This window comes from Microcebus murinus, chromosome 11, assembly GCF_040939455.1.
Source record: "Microcebus murinus isolate Inina chromosome 11, M.murinus_Inina_mat1.0, whole genome shotgun sequence".
Classification (NCBI taxonomy): domain Eukaryota; kingdom Metazoa; phylum Chordata; class Mammalia; order Primates; family Cheirogaleidae; genus Microcebus; species Microcebus murinus.
Window position 1 is genome coordinate 66668089 of NC_134114.1, and position 22288 is coordinate 66690376.

Here is a 22288-nt window from a genome sequence, read left to right on the forward strand (position 1 = left end):
TTCCAAGTGCTGCACAAATATACCCACACACTCACCTACACACACACACATGTGCACACACACATGCACACACACATGTGCACACACACACTCTCGTAAGGGAGACATTTGTAGGCCTCCTTGTGCTCCCACCAAAGGGAAGTGTAGTGAGAGAGGTGGATGTCTGCTACCTGGGATTTGAAGGGCTATGTGACTACACAGACTGGGACCTGCTTCTCTCTTTACAAATTTGGAACATAAGAAATTGGCTGTGATTTTCTGTGATGGTAATGAGGAGAAAGGGTAGCAGACTGCCCTGCCAACATTTGGGGTGAAAGTGTTAAGACTGCAGGGATTCCTGTGGGTGAAGTAGATATCCTAGTAGTCTTTCTCAGTCTGAACCACAGAAAGTGATTTCAGTGACTATTCTTTACCCTCCCAAGGATGGTATATCCTTTGTACATAGGAGAGAGGTTAATTTATTTCACAAGTTAATGTTGAATGTGTATAGTATCCATTGCCCCAAACCTGGAAATGCCAGAAAATTGATGGAAAGGTCCAAGGGGGGATTGAAGGACTACTGGAAAATCATGGCATGACCCCTTTCCCATTGCAGATCCTCAGCCATAGTTCAAGCAAGAACTAGGATAAATAGGGAAGCTTTAACTGAACGCCAACTTGAAGTTTTAATTTATAAAGGTCTGGTCTTTTACATTCCTGAAAGTGACAGAAAGCTTTGAGATCTACCCATGTCATTGTTAAAAGATAATGGAAAGAAACCTGACAAAACACCAAAGGGAGAAAAATGAAGCAATTTTCTGTTTGTTTTATCTAAGTTTCATATAAATTTATGATCAATAGAAAATAGGCTATCATTCAGAATAAGCAAAAAGCCTATTACCCTAATTTATACTCACTATGCAACCTTTTGGTCTTTATGCACCTGGGTCTTTAGTTGTTGTTTAATAAAGGAAAATATAGAGGTTTCTTAATCCTCATTAGATTTCATAGTTATTCCTACATTCCAGTACAGTAAGTCCTCACTTAACATCATTAATAAGTTCTTGGAAACTGCGACTTTAAGCAAAATGACTTATAACAACACCAATTTTACCATACGCTAATTGATATAAACAAGAGTCAAGTTTCTATGGGATATTTCTAGTTATAGAAACATCAACAAGCTTCTAAATAAAGACCAAACACTTAAGTATTAAACATTGAAATAATTGTGAGCTATACATACATTTTAAGAAAGATTAATAAAAACAAGTATGATAATCATTTACCCACTTATTCTAATTGGCCAGAGCCCTTCTCGGCAGCTCAGGGTGCAGGGTGGGAACAGCTGTGGGCAGGACACCATTCCCTCACAGGGCACACTCATACACACCCACACCCACTCACACTGGGACCTTGAGGACATACCAGCTCACCTCATGTGCACACCTTTGAGATGTGGGGGGAAACCAAGTACCTAGAGAAAACCCAGGCAGACATGGGGAGAATGCGCAAACTCCACACACAGACCGGGGCCCTGCCTGAGCATTGATCTTGATTCTCATCAGCGTTATAATGAAATGACATTATTTGAGGACCTGCTGTAGTTCTTTGGGAAACTGATTCAATGTCATGGCCTTGCCTTATTAATTTCTAACCTCCGTTTCCTGTATCCAGAAATTCTCAAGCCTGAAATAAAAAGCACAAAGCTGGGAAAATGAGAGGTGTATTAAGTTAACTGGAATATCGTATTAAGTTTCATTTATGAATTAGAAAACTTTAAAAAAATACAGTATGCTTAAATTATGTGACTTGAAATATTTTCCCATACATTCATAGCATTACACTCTGAACATATTCAAGTCATAATCTGCTAACGAACACTAGGGAACATTCTTTTAACTTTTCTAGGAATAGCTTTGTATCATTTTGTAATAAGATTTCACTTGACAATAAGACTTGCCACAAAGAAGATTAAATTATTTATTATTTTGTTAAGCAATGTGTGCAATACAAAATTGCTCTCAGACTGTGGATAGGAAAAGCAAAATATGTAATATATATTTCATGGACTCAGACCCTAGACTAGTTCTTAGGTTGTGTCTCTTTGTGACTGGAACATTTTGAAGGATAATAGTCCACGTTTCATTTTGCTTTGAAAGTTTAGCAATATAGTTGTAAAAAATACTTATGTTTCCTAATGACATAAATTAATTATCATCTATGAATTTCTTACTGTCTTCTTTGAACCCATTTAAATTATTTTTATGATTTCTGTTTTCAATAAGGAGTAACAACAGTTTACTAGCTTATGCATGCATAAAAGCGTCCTCTCTTTTTGCTTACTTTAAGGTCTTTTATTAACCTATTTCAAATTGAATGGCTTCCTTCTCTCTCTCACATTCCTTAATGTGTGGTATAAGACTGCTCATAGTCACATATACTAGTAGCTACTGGTCAGTTAGTCTTCCAAGGCCACTCTTTGGAGCAAAGTGTGACATAAAGCAAAGGTACAATTTTTTCAGTGGTCCCCTTCTTCCCTCTCACCCTGGATATAACACATTGCTCTTTGAAATTTGGAATATTAGTTACAAGAATTTACATACAGTCTTCCCTGCTCCACCTTCCTGGGTAAAATTAGGACTTTGTGGACAGGTCAGCTACAGAGAAGAACACCAAAGGCAGTGATGTACCCAACCACCTGTGCTGTGCCTTCTACCTTTCAAGTGGGTCTCTGAAGAGGGTAACTTTCCACTGGGCTCTAAAAACAACAGACTCTTGTTTGTTTAACACCAGGACCTTGGAATATAAACTGTTAACACCTGCTAAGTTAACACCTGGTTAACAAGTGGCTTCTTTTATGAGGCACACACTGACAATAAGAATCATTGACACACTAAAGGAACAAGTCTAAATTTAGGGAGTTTAAGTCAGAACGCAAGAGGAATTTTACATTTGTGGTTGAGTGATTCATCGTGCACTTACTATGTGCCAATTATTGTGAAAAGCTCAGCAGAAACAAAGATGACTGAGACATAATTCCTGTCATTATGTTGCTCCCTATTCAGGAGAAGACCCATTAACTAGCAGTTATAAAGGCATGTGGACAAACAATGTTGGAGATGTGCATAGGATATTGTGGGACTGTAAATTCTATATGTGCCCAAATGCCATCAAGAATGATGAGCAATGTATAAGATAGTATTGGCGAGGCAGTCCTGGATCAAGGACATAGAAGGGCATGCTAGAGAACATGGTCAACTGCTAAAAACTTTCCATTTCCTTTTCAAATTTATCTAACCACTTTTATTCTGTAGGTAAACCAGCTTTTCCTCAAATCCACTATTACTCGTGTTCAGCTTTAATTTCTGCACCCTGGGGATCTGTTGCAATACCTAAGTCTGTGTACTGGATGGGCCCATGAGCACAAGAACTGGGTGGGAAGGCACAAGCAACTGGGTGCTTTGAGCTGACATCTGGCCTTTTATTCTTTAGGAAATAGGAATAAAAAGTCATTAGCTGCCCAGCCAGTGACCTGCATGGGAAAGGGGTACACTGTTACAGGAGAGACGGGATGCACACGATTGAAGTTATGATACTATGATTTATTTGTTTCTTTAGCACTTGGCCTATGATTCATGTTCAGTTAATGTAATTTTTAATGACTAAAACATTGGTTACCCTCATGTTACCCAACATTTGAAAACACTGTGGTATATTTTTTTCTACATCTGAGGGTGTGATATATGTTTAAATTCATTATATTTAAAAGAAGAAGAGACCCCACAGAAATGCTTGCTTTCTACGTTCAATAAAGTTGTATGGAGTTTTTAGGAATAGTCCAAGTTATGGGATAACTTGGGGATTATTACCAATACCTGTATTCCTATGGGGAAATGTGTTGTAAGTTTCAAAAATAGCTTTAGCATAATACTAATTTAGTAAATTAAGGATTTCCCCTATTTTGTTAGACTTCAAAATTTTGAAAATCTTTAATACTGGTGTTAGTAATTCTTATTTATCCAAAATATTCAAATAATCAGCACACTGAAATAGTTATCCACCCTGAATATCATTAGAGTTATTAGTTATTACTCAATGAGGAGGAAAAAAGTAAGTTTTGCTGGGTTTCAGGAGCTGACACTTGCACCAGCGTGCTCTTGACACATGATTCCATCATACTGCTCTTCTGTGATTCCTGTCACTCACTCTTGAGGCCATTTGGGCACACGTGGAAACTTTATGAGTATGTATTTTTTGTACTCTGCAACTACCACTGCTCACCCCACGCTCTAAATACTGGTGGCTTGTCTTATCACAAGGGGGAAAGGGCATATATTGATGAAGCTGTTTGCAACAAAAGTAGCCTGAGGCAGTGTGCTAATAGCTCAGGTCAAAGGTCAGTATTTTTCTCTGGCCATTATTTCTAAATCATTGATGCTGTTTGTTTATAGGTCTTCCTATCACTGGGCTCCAATTTCACCTTGCAGCTAGTGACTGTGATGCTTGTTGGTGGACGTTTCTATGGAATGCCGACAATTCTCCAGGAAGCAAAGTCTGCCGTCCTTCCTGTCCCTGAGAAAGCTGCCAATTCTCAGGTGATTGGCCTTGGGTGTGGTACTCTCAGCGAACCACTAGAGGGCAGCTTTTCTAGGAATGACTGAGATTCTTCCACATAGAATTTCTTAAGATTAACTATTTTCTTAAATCTTATCCTCCGAATAACAAAGGAGACATAATGGATGCATTATATTAAAATAATTTGTCAATTTTCAACATTAGGTAAGAAGATATGGTTTCTTTTTGGAGGTTTAGAAAGCTTTTGTCTTGTGGAATTTGAGTGTAAGGTACAGACTTTTTAAAACAACAGTCACCTAAAATAAAAATTTCCAGGTCTTTTCTGGATGTAGAATATTTAATATTGAGGTATTTCATGCTAAAGAATTAAAATTATAATGAAACATTAATTAATGTTGCCAACTTTTTAATTTACTAACATTGTATTTGTCTTTCGTATTTGGATTTGGTTCACTGTGGCAAGCTTATGATGACATAGATAAATGCTAGTGGTCAGGTCTATGATATGGTTGCAGCTTAATATTTGAATCTTCTACCCGAGTTCATTGTAGAAAAGATCGTTTCCCAGTCACTTCATAAATTTACATGAAAACAAAGAACAACTTGAGGGCCTTACATTTATTTTTTGGCTGATTCTATCAGTAAGAGACAAGGCTGTTGCCTATGACTGTGGTAATGTGTGTATTTTTGAAGCCATTATGAGATATAATTCTATCCTACAAAGGATTATATTTTGATAAAAAGAGAAAGTCATTGGCTTTAATCTGAATTATAAAGTAGAATAAATTTTCAAGTCTGAGTTGTCATTTTGTAAACACTTGTTTTTAATTGAATATAAGACAAGGAAATATATTGTATAAACAAAGGGAAAGTTGACATTTCACCCACTCTTCAGCAAACAAGACACTTTAAAAAAAAATGAAATAAGCATGTTTTCCTCAGGTTGGATTTGAATCCACTGCTTTTCAACTCATGGACATCACGGCTGGCACAAGTCGAGTTAGGGTCTCTAGGAGAGGCACGTATGGGTCTCTCTCGGTTGCCTGGACTACTGGATATGCTCCTGGGTTGGAAATCCCTGAATTCATTGTTGTTGGCAACATGACCCCAACACTGGGTGAGTTGTAGTTTTTCTAAGATCAGCCTGTAGAACATGAAGGTGTGTAATCGGCTGCTGATTTTCTTGGGTCATCCTTACTCTGAACACTAAACTCTTAGTTTTCTAATACAGTGCTTCCGTATTGAAGTGATCGGGGTTGTTCAGGCTGCTTGGTGAGAAAAGAGAAACTTTTTTCGGTCAAACTAAAGGCTTCCTACCTCACTTCAAAATAGTGGTCACTAAGCAGACTAATCTGTCCATACATCAGGAGTTTGTTAGAACTATTTCTAAAAACCTACTTTGGCACATAAAATACTAAAAAGGATATAATTTTGTGTCCATTTACATGGTCATCTGAATATTCTGACAGTAGGTAGCTGTTACTTCAAACATTTTATTTTTTTAAATTATACCATTAGCTCTTTGAGGGTGAGATGCAAATGTTAGAAAGCTCATTGCAAATTCATATGATGACAGTATATAAAAGACTCTCCAGAGGGCTCAGAATCTTTGTGATGACTCCTTTTTCACAGTGTCCTGCTGGTCACCAGGCAAATGCCATTTACTCTCAGTAATAAATCTAATGAATGCTGCATGTAGACTGAGATCCTCCTTCTCTCAGTGAGGATGGAATGATTTTCATTTTCCCAAGGTCTTGGCATCACTGGGAGATAAGAAGGACTGTAAACCAAAGTCCCTTAGAAGATGGGGGTGAGGCCTAGGGATAGTGAAAGTGACAACATTGTCATGCCAGCTTCCACCCCAATAGCAATCCCAGTAAATACAAAGAGAGAATTCAGATGCTTGATTGAGAGATACCATAGCACGAGAACTGCCTTGGATATGGGGTTTCTTTAGCCACTGAGTAGGTACCCCTGACCTAATGTATCAAACACTGACCCCTCTTTATTTCCTTTTGGCATGTCCCCTAAGTTAAAGATATTTAATTATAGTTCTTGTTTATTTTCTAGCTTTTTTTTTTTTTTTTTTTGCAGAAACCCTTATCTTTTATTCCCCTTCTTTCACTTTGGGTGATAATGGACAGCTGCATATAATTTAGTGGGTTTCTTTTTGCTTTTTGTGTGAGTAACTACTTACTAGGTACAAAAAGATTTATGTGTAGAAATATTGTTTATTAAGGGTGTGTGTATGACTTTGTGCTTACATACAAAATTAATCTTCAAAAACTTTTGTGAATTTATCATAACACGATTAAGATAAAAAACCAGTTCTTGGACAATAGATCTATATTGTCAAACAGGTTCATTTAGTTTTTTGATCTTTTATAATAAATTTTCAAACACAATGAAAAAGTAAAGTACAACGAGCACTCATAAACTCACTGACTAGATGTGGTGGTTGTTACATTTCATCATATTTGTGACATTTTTTTTTTCTGAAGTAATTTAAAGCAAAATACATACATTATGTTATTTAATTCCAAACTACTTCTATATGCATCTCGAGAAATATGCTGGGGTCAGAATTTAAACCAAAACCTAACACAGAATGCACATCAAAGCCTGCCTAACACCATTCCCTTTTCACTGCTAGATTTTGTAATGGAGCCAGGAAAGAAGAAGAGATAAATGACAAGAGTAGACAAGGATTGAAAGCAAGGTTTATGTGATCTAGGGGGTTTCTTATAAATTTATTTACCTCTCTCCCCAACTTTTTTCTAAGAGACGGGATCTCACTCTGTTGCCCAGCCTGGAGTGCGTTGGCACGATCATAGTTCACTATAACCTGGAACCCCTGGGCACAGACAATTCTCCCATTTGAACCTCCCTAGTAGCTGGGTCTACAAGTGTATACCACCACACATGGCTAATGTTTTAAAAAATATTTTTAGAGGTGGGGTTTTGCTACATTGGCCAGATTGGTCTCAAACTACTGGCCTCAAGTGATCCTGCTGCCTCAGCCTCCCAAAATGCTAGGATTATAGGCACAAGCCACCACACCCAGCACCTCCCCACTTTTTAAAATATTTTACTTTTTGTGGACTGTAATCGAATTTTGGAAAAGAAAATATCTTACTACATTTTTAAGAGTCGAATCCTAATTTAAGAACTAAGAAATGATACCCTACTTTCCTTTTTCTGTTTCCTTTCAGGGAGCCTTTCATTCTCCCATGGTGAGCAGAGCAAAGAAGTTTTACTGTGGACATTTCCCACCCCTGGTCGGCCAGAGGCCTTCGTTATTCACCTTTCGGGAGTGCAGAGCAGTGCTCCTGGGGGAGCTCAACTTCGGTAAGACCAGCCTGTCTCTCAGCCAGGAAGTTCTCTGAGGAATAATTTGGAATTTATCAGTCTAAACACAAAAAGGCGTAAGAATTGCTCTCCTTGAAGCAGAGGCAGAAACAGTGTTGGTCTAGAGCAACACGTGGCTTACACGTAAGGACACCACGAGGCAGGCTGGCTTTCAGGAGAATCCTCGCCCACTGCTTGGCTTGAAGAGAGTTTGTCATGTTTGAATGTGTGACTCTGAAATGTGTTCTCCAGACAAATATTTTTTAAGTGGTGTGTGTATAATCTAAAGCCATATTTGATTCTGCCGATGAATATCCCACACACGTAAACATACCCGAACACACACTAGTTTTGCCCGCACATTTTCCTCGTTTTATAACTAAGTAAACCAAAGAACAAAAAGATCTAGTAACTTTCCCAAAGTGGCACAACCAGGTAAGTGGCAGAGCCAAGACTAAATCCCCAAGTCTGGCTTTCAAGTCCACCCTCTGCTGCTCTGGTCAAGGCCATCCCAGGTGTGAGGAAAGTAAATCGCTTTTGGCTGGAACATACTTATCAAGAAATATACTGGGTGCATATAAACAATTGTTATAGATAAATAGCAAATTTAAATAAAATTATACTCAAAGGAACCACTTGTTTAAACAAGGAACATTACCCACTGTATACCTTATTCTTACTCTTAGTCACTTGGGTAAATCAGGTATTTTCAGGTGCTTCTCAGAAGACAGATTCCTTTAAAAATAGGTGAGCTGCCGTCACGGTTCTTACTGAGCATGCTACCCCAGGTCACCACTCTCAAGTTAGAGGTCATGACCCAAGACCTCTGAGCTCTTCCTTTAGCTCAGGCTCGTTAGGTCTTGTCCCCACTATCGCAACTCCTGTTCCAACATTTCTTGTGCTCTCATTTATCAAGCAGTAGGTAGGGCTTTATGGAATTCCAAAAGGCATGTCATTGTTAAGATGCTGCCTCCATGAGCAACATCTTAAAACTGTGAAAGATGAATCTCTACCGTGGTATTCCTATTTTTTTTATCAATTCCCTCATAGTTTAATATTTTTTTTCCAGATCAGGTTTCACCATTGCTGAAATTGAACCAATGGGAGTCTTCCAATTTTCCTCTAGTTCAAGAAATATCATCGTGTCAGAGGATGCACAGATGATCAAATTACAAGTACAAAGGCTGTTTGGGTTCCATGGCGATCTTATTAGAGTTTCCTATCAGACAACTGCAGGTAGTGCTGAGCCGCTGGAAGACTTTGAGCCTGTTCAGAATGGGGAACTTTATTTTCAGAAATTCCAAGCTGAGGTTGATTTTGAAATAATCATTATTAATGATCACCTTCCTGAGACAGAAGAAATTTTCTACATTAACCTTACTTCAGTGGAAAGTAGAGGATTACAAAAGCTTGATGCTAATTGGAGACCACGCCTGAATCTAGATTTCAGTGTTGCAGTGATCAAAATATTGGATAATGATGACCTGGCAGGAGTGGATGTTGTGGATGTAGCAGTTGACACAACTTTCATTTCTGTAGAAACTGACTCCACCACACACCCCGGCACAAGCAAGACAACCGCCATTCCACAGCCAACTGATATGGTTACCACTGTTACCGAGGCAGCTGGTATATCTGCTGTCCCTGAGAAACTTGTCACCCTTCATGGTACACCTGCCACGTCTGAAAGGCCTGATGTGGCCATTGTAACTGCCAATGTTTCCATTCATGGAATGTTTAGTCTCGGGCCACCTGTTGTTTATGTTGAAGAGGAGACGAAGAATGGCACATTCAATACAGCAGAAGTTCTTATCCGAAGAACTGGTGGGTTTACTGGCAATGTCAGTGTAACAGTTAAAACGTTTGGTGAAAGATGTGCTCAGAAGGAACCAAATGCATCGCTCTTTCATGATGCCTATGGAATTTCCAACCTAACATGGGCAGTTGAAGAAGAAGACTTTGAAGAACAAACTCTTATCCTTACATTTCTAGATGGAGAAAGAGAACAGAGAGTATCAGTTCAAATTTTGGATGATGATGAGCCTGAAGGGCAGGAATTCTTCTACGTGTTTCTCTCAGAGCCTCGAGGGGGAGCACAGATCGTGAAGGGAAGGGATGACACTGGATTTGCAGCTTTTACCACAGTCATAATTGCAGGTATATCTTTGAAGTGATGGAGACAAAAATATATTTTTGTGGTACATAATTTGTATTAACATCAGTTTAGCTTAATTTAAGAGTGTGAATCATTGAAGTCACTCTTGGTAAGTCATTAAAACATTGTGTTTCTATCGAATGGACCCATGAGGTGAACTCATGAAGTTGTTCTGAAGCGCCAGGCTTCAATGTAATAGACTGTAAATGTCACTTAGATCAGAGCCAGATAGACAATCTATAAATCTATACTTTCACAATATAGGGAACATATTTAATTTAAGCATCCAAATACATGATTGCCTATTCTGTTTTGAGACCTCATTCTAAATTTGCCAACTACTTTCAATAATCTATCCTAATGTCAAAGATCTCATTGTCAGGAAATATTGTGTCTGTTGTGAAATAGATTAAAACTATTTCTTTTTGTTTTGCTTTTGGCCCAATGCAATTGATCTATCCATTGTACTGGTTTGTTCCAGTTTTTAGTGTGATGGTCTCTGTAATCTCAAGTGTTGCTCAGAGGAGATTCTGATATTAGGAAATGCTCAGGAGTTCCTTAGTAGTTCCATTATAATCTGGGGCAAATCAGTGCATGCATACCATAAACAGTCTTTTGGTCAACCCTCTTATATGAAGATAAAACCATTAAATGGAGTTCATTTATTCAGGAAATATTTATTGTTAATGAATACTTACCATATGCTCAGCACTGTTCTTTGTACTGTAGATACAGCAGTAAATAAAGCAGTGGCTGCTCTAGTAGAACTTACAATCTGTGAGGACATACAGACTTTAAACAGATAAACACATATAAACTATCAAATGCTATCAAATATAAAGTAGGATATCAACAGAGAGAAATGAATATGTGTGTGTCAGGATAGGGAGTGAGTTTGATGTTTTCTTTCTTCTCTCTTCTGTTCTCAAATTGTCAGCCACCTGGACGTTATCAATTTTTAGTCTATTTTTAGTAAAGATATTTAAAAGTTATAGCTCCCCCCCCCCCCCCCCGCACACACTTGTGAATTTCTCACTTGTATACCATCTGAGCTGGCAAGATTAGTGAAGCATTGGAGATCTTTTAAATTCTTAAATATATTACAGCCCTTCGCTTTTCCTTTCAGGGAGTGATCTTCACAATGGCATCATAGGATTCAGTGAGGAGTCCCAGAGTGGACTAGAACTCTGGGAAGGAGCTGATATGAGAAGACTGCGTCTTACTGTCACAAGGCAGCCCAACAGGTACATGTGTATATATAACAGTATGTGGGAGATGTAGCATCCTGCAAGTCTGTACGGTGCCTAATTTGAATTCGTACAACGACAGAGGCAGGATGAAATGTTGATAGAAGAAAGTATGGAATTGGATATGTCTGTTCAGATGCTCTAGTTCTTAATCTGTACTTTAACACACTTGGTTTATTATTATAACTTAGGGCTACTTTGAACATTTATGCATCATAAAGTACCATACAGATGACAGATTATATAGATCATCACTTCATCACATTTACTATTATCTGTTCACTCTACTCTAACCATTTTACTGTGAGGGAGACCTGGTGTACCAAAATTTTGCTTGTAATTTATAGTACCATCTTTTGAATACTCATTACATACATGTACTTAGTATGCACACATGCACATTTAAATATATTACATTTGCCATTTGGGGCCCAAATATTCTGTGAAAATGTAGGTCATCTTTTTCCCTTTATTTTTATGATAACAACCATTTTTAGCCCAAGTGTTTTTCCTTTAGGAAAATTCTTATTAAAAGACAAATGAGCATTTACCTGAAGGCACAAGTTCTCTATAATTTTTTATTTTCACATTTTTTGGTACATACTAGGCAGAAAATGACTATTTATTTTCACATCCCTGATATGTAGTAGTTCAATAAATACTTATTCATTATTGAATAGAGTATAGTCAAAGAATAATACTGTGTAAACCCTAAGCCTTAATTTTCTTATCTATAAGGAAGAGAATTGGTCATTTTCAGCATTAGCAATGGTTAGGTAAGTACTAGTCTTTGGATGAAGAGGTACAATTAGACACTGTGAAAACATACTCTATTAGACACAAAGATAACACACTCTTGCATTTGCATGGGTTTTCTTTGTTCACAGGGCCTTTGAAGATGTCAAGGTCTCTTGGCGAGTCACACTTAATGAAACAGCCACCGTGCTTCAGAAAGATGGGGTAAACCTGATGGATGAACTCCTGTCTGTGTCAGGGACCACAACATGTGTGACCGGTCAAACAAAATGCTTTATCAGTGTTGAACTCAAACCAGAGAAGGTAAGACATGAAGAAGCATAATATTGTTAACTTCTAATTATATTTCTTTGGAATTAATCATTTTAAAGCCACTTTATTTAAACTTATATATTAAGTAGAGATTCTTTGTGTCTTGTCTAGGTATAATGTATAAATCTTTTTACTGGACAACAGACTTTAGACTTAGAATTTATTACATTATGAATTTCTATAAATAAGCTTGTTGGTTTTCTCCTTTTTTGTTTCTTGCCCTTTCCAAGATTCCTCCTAGCCCAGGTGCCCATTGTGTGAATGATCCATTGTGTCATTTTCAGCCATATTAGAACCTCTGGTTACTCCAAATGTTTAGTTTTTTGTATTTATTATATCCATAAATTAGAAAAATATTTTATTATTTCTTCATATATAGTTAGAGAGTTCAGTTTTGATTATTAAAAAGGCACATAGCATTTCTTGGTAAGCCTTTGGATAAATTTCCATCGGTTCACATTGCACATGACACTAGGAATCAGACATCCCTCCCTCCCTCCAAGGGAATCTGTATTATTCCAATAGCTTTGATCACTAATGACCTAACAGAGCTTTGAAGAGCATTTAAAAATTATATCTGGCTTTTAAAAATGACTATCTGTGATGCTTTAATACTTTATTACCCAAATACAAATACCCAAGGGACACTCAATAGTATTTGTTCTTTGTCTGCTACTTATTTATATATTAAACTCAAATATTTAATACAAAACTAGCCACCATATTATGAATGTTCAAAAGTATAGAGGATTCTTTATTCTTTGTCGACAGCAGAGAAAGCATGCACAAATACAATTACTTCCAAACATAACCATACCTAAACCTACTCTAAAATAACAACCTGGTAGGGTTAACTTTTTTGCATTTTTTTCTCTGCTTGTTTTTCACTTTCTGAGAACTACTGTAATAGTTACATTGATATTTTTCAAGGTTACAATAATATATGTTTTCATACCTCCCTGGGAATTTTAATAATTTTTCTGGTTTTAAAAGAGAAAGAATACTTCGATCACCAAAGATTACAGGATCTTAGTCATCAACTCTTTGCTCTTTGTTGTGGCCATGAGTTATGGTTTTTGTCCAAGCTATTTCAAAGGAGAAGTGCTGGACATCTGATTGGAATTCATTTTACGACTTTACTTGTTAGAGCAATATGCTTTGTGAATTTATACTTTTCAGGTTAATTTTTTAAATAGCATGTGTTTTCCCCAGAATGATTTGTTCTTTAAATTTTGCAATGCCAGCTTTACATTAACTGTTTCCCTATCACTACTGAACATTGAGCCAGTCTGCTAGGGCTACTGGAAATATATGCCTGCCTTGTTAACGTCTTTATGAGGGCAACCTAGAGGCTTCATCTCCTAAGAGATGAGATTAAATCTGTGCCTTTATGGGCCTCTTCAGCCCATTTGTTCTGTCACACTGGAAAAGATGTACAACTGAATCATTTTTCACCTTGGGTGTGAGCACCAGTGCTCTTTAACTCTCAGATTTGCTTTCTACTTTGTTTTCATGTGTTTCCCCAGTACTAATCATTTATTCCTATTCTTGGTACAATTTTTACTTTTTCTAGAAATCATTGTCTTAGTTACAATTCTTTTTATTAACCCCTTCCTTCTTACACACACAGAGAAAACGTTTATTGTTGCTTAATAAATGAACACATGCTTAATAAAAGATACAAGTCTCTTGGTATGTTAATACCCTTCTATACATTAAAATAAATAAAATATTAAGTGCACACTATTATATTCACACATACATTATAACTACTGTTTTCTTATACTACAATAACTTTTCTCCTTTCATTAACATTGGAGATTCAAAACCAACTAATTTTTATTACTTACTAAATGATTTTCTTTTTGGTACTCAAATAGTCATATCATGGCCACTGAGAGTCTTATTAAGCTGGTCTTTGTCTTTTCAGTGTTACTTTCAAAAATCTCTGGAAGTATATTTGCTTTATACCCATAACACATTCTGGAGCTGTCTTGATTTTTCCTTATGTAAGACATCCAATCAACTACTGTCAAAGGACTTGATTTCTTTCATCAGAAAGTATTTTAGAGATCTGTGTCTATGTATTAATACTAGAGGTATGCATGAGAGTTGTTAATAGGCAAATGTGCTGCTTGCTGTTGTCTACCTTGGTATTACTAGAGCTAGAAAATATGTTTTTTCTTTAAAGTTTTAAATTCCCATTTTTTTTTTTTAGTTTAACATGTCATATTATTGTATTTTGCTTTTCTTGAGTGGGTTTTTCATCAGCTACTAAAATTTTTAATCCTACCGACGATGAGGAAATGATATTTCAATATTCAAAATATTAGATTAGCCCTCTCTTAACATCGTCCATAGGTTCTGGGAAACTGAGACTTTAAGCAAAATGACATGCTTATAACTAACCAAATTTTACCATAGTCTGATTGATATAAAAAAGCATTAAGTATCTACGACACAGTATATTGTTTTGCTGAAAGTTACAGTTTCCAAGAACCTGTCCATGATGATGTTAAGTAAGGATTTACTGTATTCGTATGTTCCAAGTATTTTTAAACCTTCTCAACCCTACATTTCCTAATTATCGCTGTCCCTTAAAAATTAATCAAAATATCACTCCTTCCATGATTTGTCCCATGAAATCTCCAGTTATAATGGAATTCTTAATCTTCTAAATTTACAAAACATTATCTGTACCTTTCTTATGGAAGTTTTCGGTTATATGCACACTTATACATTATTATACATGTTTTATCTAGATTATTAGACTCTTAGCTGCTCAAAACTTAAACATGGATTTTATTCTTCTTTGCAACCCTATCACCATCCTCCATAAATATGTGTTACATACATGAGGTACTAAAAATTTCGTCATGCATTTTATCTTGAATAGGATTTTTGGTGAATTAGAATCCCGGAAAAATCTCACTAGACTTTAAATATGTGTCTCATGCAATAAGTGTTAACCTTATAATTGTAAGTAAAGTCTTGTGAGATCAGTCAGTTCATACCTACGTTGTTATTGGGATAAATGTCTTTATCAGTCTTTAGCTGATTTGATTTTGGTAGAGTGAAACTTGTTTGTTAAAAGAAATGAAAACAATTTTCACAGAGTGGAAACTACCTTGTTCGTGACAGCAGCCAGGCAAAGTAGCTAAAGATTCTGAAACATAGAGAAGTTGTGCTTTAATACAGTTTGAGGGAAACACTACCTTCAGCAGAGAGAGAAGATTCAACAGGAATGGTCTTGGGCAAGCTGAAAGGAAGGGAAGTACCAAAGTAAGAGTATAGATGGAGTTGGGAAGAGAATGCTTCCTCTGTGCTTGCCCTCCTGCAAGACAGCACTAAGGGAATTAATTCCTAGATGTTATAAGTAAGGGGTAAGAGAATGTGGTAGGCAATACATAGGATGCTAACTGTGTAACTATTTTTTCCTAGCTAGGGAAATGCTACTGAGCCCATAACAAAATAGTTTCATTTAGATAAGAGAAAGAATTTAGTCTTATCTTTAATTTCTCTTTCAAATGCAATGTCCAAATCATAGAGTTAGTTGAGTTTTCTTCTACATTCTGAGAAGCAACTAATTTTCTTTTATTATTATTATTATTATTTCAAAATATTACAGGGGTACAAATATTTTTGGATACAAGGATCACTTTTGAAATGCTTGGGTCAGAGTTATAAGTATGCCCTTACCCAGATAGTGTGCATTATAACCATTAGGTAGGTTTTTGCCAACCCCCTCCTCCTCCCTCCTCACTAATTGATTTCCATTGAGTGCATGTGTGCCCATTGATTAGTTCCAATTTAATAGTGAGTACATGGGGTGTTTGTTTTTCCATTCTTTAGATACTTCACTTAGTATAATGGTCTCCAGTTACATCCATATTGTTGCAAAAGGTATCCTTTGTCATGGCTGATTAGTATTTCATAGTATACATATACCACATTTTGTTAATCCACGCATGAATTGATGGGCATTATGGTTGATTCCACATCTTTGCATTTGTGACTTGTCCTGCAATAAACAGTCAAGTGTAAGTGTCATTTTGATGAAATGACTTCTTTTCCTTTGGATAAATACCCAGTAGTGGGATTGCTGGATCAAATGGTAGGTCTACTTTTAGTTCTTTGAGTAATCTACATACTGTTTTCCATAGAGGTTGCAATCCTACCAACAGTGTATAAGTGTTCCTTTCTCTCTGCCTTCATACCAGCATCTATTATTTTTGACTTTTTAATAAAAGCCATTTTAACAGGGGTGAGGTGATATCTCTTTGTGGTTTTAATTTGCATTTCCCAGATGATTAATGACATTGAGCATTTTTTCATATATTTATTAGCCATTTGTCTATCTTCTTTTGAAAACCTTCTATTCATGTCTTTTTCCCACTTTTTAATTGTTTTTTTTTTTTTTTTTTGCTGATTTGCTTGAGTTCTATGTAAATTCTGTATTTTAGCTCTTTATCAGATGTATAGCTTGTCAATATTTTCTCCCATTCTGTAGATTGTCTATTTGCTCTGGTGATTATTTCCTTAGCTGTGCAGAAGCTTTTTAGTTTAATCAAATTCCATTTATTTATTTTTATTTTTGCTGTGATTGCTATTGGTGTCTCAGTCATAAATTCTTTGCCTAGGCCAATATGTAGAAGAGTTTTTCAAACATTTTCTTCTAGAGTTCTTATCATTTCATACCTTACATTTAAGTATTTTATCCCTCTTGAATTAATTTTTGTGAGTGATGAGAGATATGGATCCTGTTTCATTCTGCTGCATGTGGTTATCCAGTTTTCCCAGACCCATTTATTGAATATGGTTTCTTTTCTCCAGTATATTGTATATTGTTGCCTGCTTTGTCAAAGATCAGTTGGCTGTATGTGGATGGTTTTGTTTTCTGTTCCATTGGTCTATGTCTCTATTTTTGTGCCAATATATGCTGTTTTGGTTACAATAGCCTTGTAGTATAAAGTCTGGTAATGTGATGCCTCCAGATTTGCTCCTTTTGCTTAAGATCGCTTTGACTATTTTTGGTCTTTTCTGGTTCCAAATGAAGCATAGAATTATATTTTCAAGATCTCTGAAATATGATATTAGTATTTTAATGGGGCTTGAATTGAATCTGTAAATCACTTTGGGCAGTATGGAGAAGCAGCTAATTTTCAAGGCATTTTGCTCTCATTGTCTTTCCAGCTGTTGAAAGGCAAGGTATAGGCAAGGATAATATATATTCTAGTCTCATTAAGAGGAAATTTTAAAAGAGAGAAGGAAGAAGATTATGTTCTTACAAAAGTGAAAAAAAATATTTTTTAAAAAGTACTATTAACTCCTAATAGACATTTTAACATCTTATATTTTATGACTAAAAGGGATCTTACTTACTCATCTAGTTCAAATTCTTCTTTTTATGTCTGATAAACTGCTATGTCTACACGGTTCTGTGGCTTTATTCTTCTCTAGTGGGCCTTGAGAGATTATTTGGAGGTGCTAGTAGAGCAACACAATTATTACCAGACTTTTGATCTAAGAACCATCTTCTTCATTTTTTATCAAAAGTAGGGCATTGGTTATACTGAACTTATTTTGGAGTCACAATAGGGCTTAAGAATTTGAGCTCTGATGATAGAAGACCTTGATTCAAATCTCAACTATTTTATTAATTTTCCAGGTGACACTGGGCAAGTTGCTTTGCCTTCCTGAGCCTCCTTGGTTTAATGGGGTTAATAATAGGGCTGTGAGATGGATTAAATGAGATAATGAATGAGAGGTTCTTAGCACAGCTCTTGGTAAGGAGTTAGCTCTTCATAAGTGAGCTGGTATTGCTGTTATTCAGAATGCATGGGAATGGAGACCTCGGGAATTTCGTGACTTGAGTAGTTACACCAACACTAGTGGTAGGAGGGCTTACAGATACCGCAAACACAACCAAGGCATCCACAAAATTATACCACTGATTGCTGATGCTGTCTCCTCACCTCAGTCCAGTCTTCTGACCCTCAACTTAACGTTTTTCTACTTTATTGTATTTCTAATTATCATCTCTACGGTTAATAGATACTTTCATTTTCAAGTTATGAAGAATTTAAGTGACCTGCTCATTCAGTTACTGGGACAAGACTAGGACCTATCTCTGGAGTTGTAGTCCACTTCCCCTTTACCTGATAATTTATCTTATGGTTCTGTATTAGGAAAATGTGTAAGGTAATAATTGCCTTAGGAAGCATACTCTTAACCCACAAAATCTGTTTAAACTAATCAGCATTTAAACATTTCTTGTAAATGTTTTAAAAATATTTAAGTAAGTATGATATTGTGTAATTATTACTTTGGTTTTTTGTTTCTGAGCAGTTCTGGGCCTGGAAAAGATCTTTTTATACTAGTTGGGGCAAAAGATCATCCTGGAATGCTTCTGAGCTATCTAGGAAAGGAACCTGCTGAACATGGAATAGGTTCTTGTGAGGTCTACAGTCATGGTTAGGAGTTTAGAGAGATTCAGATATGGTTTGTGAATCTTGGTTTCTCAACAGACTTGAGGAATGTGTTGGATAGAATATTTCTTTGTAAGTCTAGAAGATTCCTTTTATCTCTAGTCTGATGATGTGTTGGCACTCATCTGTACACTGTTCAGTTTTAGATGGTTCTTCACTCAGATTATAATATGTTCTTTTGGTTGTAAGTGGTTGCAAGTAATGTTCTAATCATCATCATAAATGAAAAAGAATATTTTACTGGAAAATAAGACAAGAGTCTCTGGTGGAATGTCATATGCTGAAATTCTTAGCTCAGAGAAACTATTGTGAATTCAAGTTCACTTGGCCATTAGTGAATAATAGCTCTTGACTATAGTTACCCACACCAGTGCTTAGTTTATTGCATTTGCCAAATTTAGTTTCTCAAAAGTGAGAGTACAGTTACTTCCATATTTCAATATTTAGACAGTTGATCAGCAAAAGTAAAGAATGATATGTGCCATAGGAAAGCTAAACATATTTCTTCAGACAACAAAAGAAGATTAAGTTTATTTATTGTGTTACTAAGCTATGGCTTATTTTTTAATAATATCGAAGGGTTTGTTGTATCATGTCATAAAATAATGATTATCATTAAAATGATCACAAAACATATAATGAATAAGGTTCTTGCTGATAAATAAAAATGATGCATTATACCAAATTAGAGAATGACACATGAAGTTGAAAAATGAATCAGCTTAGCTCCTTTGGGCTATGCCAGGAAACTAACACTATTGTTATGATTTTTAGATTGTTGTGTAAGAGTGAATCATTAGTAAAAACAGGTGATTGACAGGATGTTACAAAATGGAATTTGGGCTTTAGAAAATAAATTATTTGAGATTGTTGAGAAAGAACCAAGTGAAACATGAGCAAACTATAACTAGCAGACTAAATTTAGTCTTACTTGATACTGAATTCTGGGAGATTTTGAAAAATGCACAAATTTACAGAATTGACTATTATCAAAATTTATTGTAAACCCTTTGAAAATAAAAGAAATAAAATTGAAACCTTCCAGGCAAAGTTTAAACTCTACTTTTTGCTTCTGCCCAGTGTTATTCTCCAGCTCCACACCTTGCCCTGTCCCTCATCCGACCCCTCTACCCAAAGCAACTGCTATCATGGTGTGGTGGGTGTTTTTTTAAATCTTTACATACATATGTATCTGTTAACAATATTTCTATAATTTTTAACTTTACATTTATGGTATCATGCTATACACATCATTATGCAACTTGTTACTTTCACTCATTATCACATTTTGAGATCCACCTGTGTTAATAGATATTGAACTAATTCTTTACTTTTAACTCTTTTATCATATTTCATTATATGAATACATTTTATTTATCCTTTTGCTTATTGAAGTATACATAGATTGTCTTCTGATGTTGATGCTCCAGTAAGAAATTCACCCAGAGAAGTATGTGTAATTTTAAAGAAAGACCAAAAAATAAATCCTATGGTAATCTCACATAAGAATTTAATTCTGTAATTTTACAGAATGTGTCTCTAGATATGTATTTATCTCTGTAATGATGTATAGGAATTATGCCATTTAATATCAGACTAGCTAAATATAGAAATATATTATTAGTAACCTTTTTTTTTTTCTCATTGTCAGATATCTCAAGTTGAAATGCATTTTTTTGTGGAACTGTATGAAGTAACTGCTGGAGCAGCAATAAACAATAGTGCCAGATTTGCACAGATTAAAATCTTGCAGCGTGATGAACCTCGAAGCCTCATGTATTTCTCTGTGGGTTCTCGGCTGGCAGTGGCTCACAAGAAGGCCACTTTAATCAGTTTGGAGGTGGCCAGAGATTCTGGGACAGGAGTAATGATGTCTGTTAACTTTAGTACCCAGGTAAGTATGGAATACATATTCATACACGTTAAGGTTTTCTTCTTTAACTGTAGCAAGTATAATGAAACAGAGAATAATTCATATATTATTTTCAGAGGATACCATCATAATTCGCATTTTATTTATTACATTAATCTTTATCGTTCAAATAGCTCAGTTTTTCACTCATCAGTAATGGGTAGATCATGTTTTAAAATGATAGACTTTTCTATTTTTCTTTGTTTTTAACAAGGTTGATTATACAATCTTACATAAATCTGTACTATAAAATCTTTAAGGAGTTAAAGTTTCTTCAGAATGTAGCTGTATAAGACCAGAAGCAAAAAAGTAAGGGTCTAGTTTTGGTTTACATCTGAACTAGTTAAAAATTTTCTTCTTCAGAACCTCTAACACTAACTGCTCTTTACGTGTCTTCAAATCTATGTGTTCGTGAGGCCTTACCGCCACTTTTCCATGTCCGTCCTGTTAGGTGACATCACATAGAAGACAGGGGGCAGGTGGTATGTGGGGACTCAGAAGAGCAGTGCCACATAACACTAAGTGCCCAGGTTCTGGGCTTGGCCCAAGCAACACATATACCTCTTCAGCATTATTTTTTACTTTGCTTTGGCAGTGAAACTCTAATATAGTAAAACAAAATGTGTCTCTGTTTAAAGCACAGTTGTGATGATTGTAGCTTGCCAGCCTTAGCCCTCTTTTCCCCCTTCAACTCATAGGACTTCAGGAAACTCACGATTTGAAAGCCACCATTCTGGACAGTGCTGCCATTTCTCTTGTTTTACGATTCCAAACCTTGTGACGCTTTAAGCCTCAAGTTTACAAAGTGTTATTAAAAGTCCAGTTTAGTGCTTAGTGGTGTCACTGTTGGGTGGCTTAAAAAAAAATAGAACATTCTGCGCACAAAATACAATATACGTATGGCCAGTATGTTGTAGCAATCATGTGAATCAGAGACGTGAGGGTAAGTCTAGAGCTGTGGGTGGCAAGCTGTCCTGGCAGTTGGCCATGCAGAAAAAACTTATCTTAATGGCAGAGTCCACAGCTCAGTAGACAAGAAGACAAAGCTCTATTATATGAAACCCGAAAATAAACTGCATTTTAAATAGTCTTGAAGTGGTATGAACACAAAGAGAAGTATTTTAAGGCAAGGAGAGTTTAGCATTTTTGTTGAGAGTATGTAAGATAGGAAGAGAAATGAGAAAAAGTATGTGCTTCATTCTTTCTCTTCTCCCGTGAAATATATATCATCATAGGCTCACTACTTTGTAGAGTGGAAGAAGGGGAACTGGAGATAAAGAACAGCTGGTAAAGAGATTTAAGATACATTTTAAACCAATCTATATACTCCGATGAGAGAGGAATTAAAGTTGCCAAAAGATGAATCTGAATGCCACCATCTCTGTTATTTACATTTTTCTAGATGCTTTATAAGTGATTCTTTCTAAAACACATGCTATCATTATTGTGTAACTCATAAATGACACTTCTTGATGAAATGATATATTTTTATGAATTTCTAGTTTTCCCTATT

At 35.9% G+C, this 22288-nt stretch overlaps 1 protein-coding gene across 3 annotated transcripts in view; it reads left to right on the forward strand.

The window, feature by feature from the left end:
• The window catches only part of ADGRV1 (adhesion G protein-coupled receptor V1), a 468628-nt gene that overhangs the window by 159754 nt on the left and 286586 nt on the right, over positions 1 to 22288 (forward strand). For all 3 annotated transcript variants that reach the window (XM_076008180.1, XM_076008181.1, XM_076008182.1), the window contains 7 exons: positions 4434 to 4577; positions 5500 to 5674; positions 7770 to 7905; positions 8975 to 10062; positions 11187 to 11304; positions 12195 to 12366; positions 20515 to 20757. In XM_076008180.1, the coding sequence (XP_075864295.1) occupies positions 4434 to 4577; positions 5500 to 5674; positions 7770 to 7905; positions 8975 to 10062; positions 11187 to 11304; positions 12195 to 12366; positions 20515 to 20757 (2076 nt within the window). The remainder of the gene's footprint in view (positions 1 to 4433; positions 4578 to 5499; positions 5675 to 7769; positions 7906 to 8974; positions 10063 to 11186; positions 11305 to 12194; positions 12367 to 20514; positions 20758 to 22288) is intronic.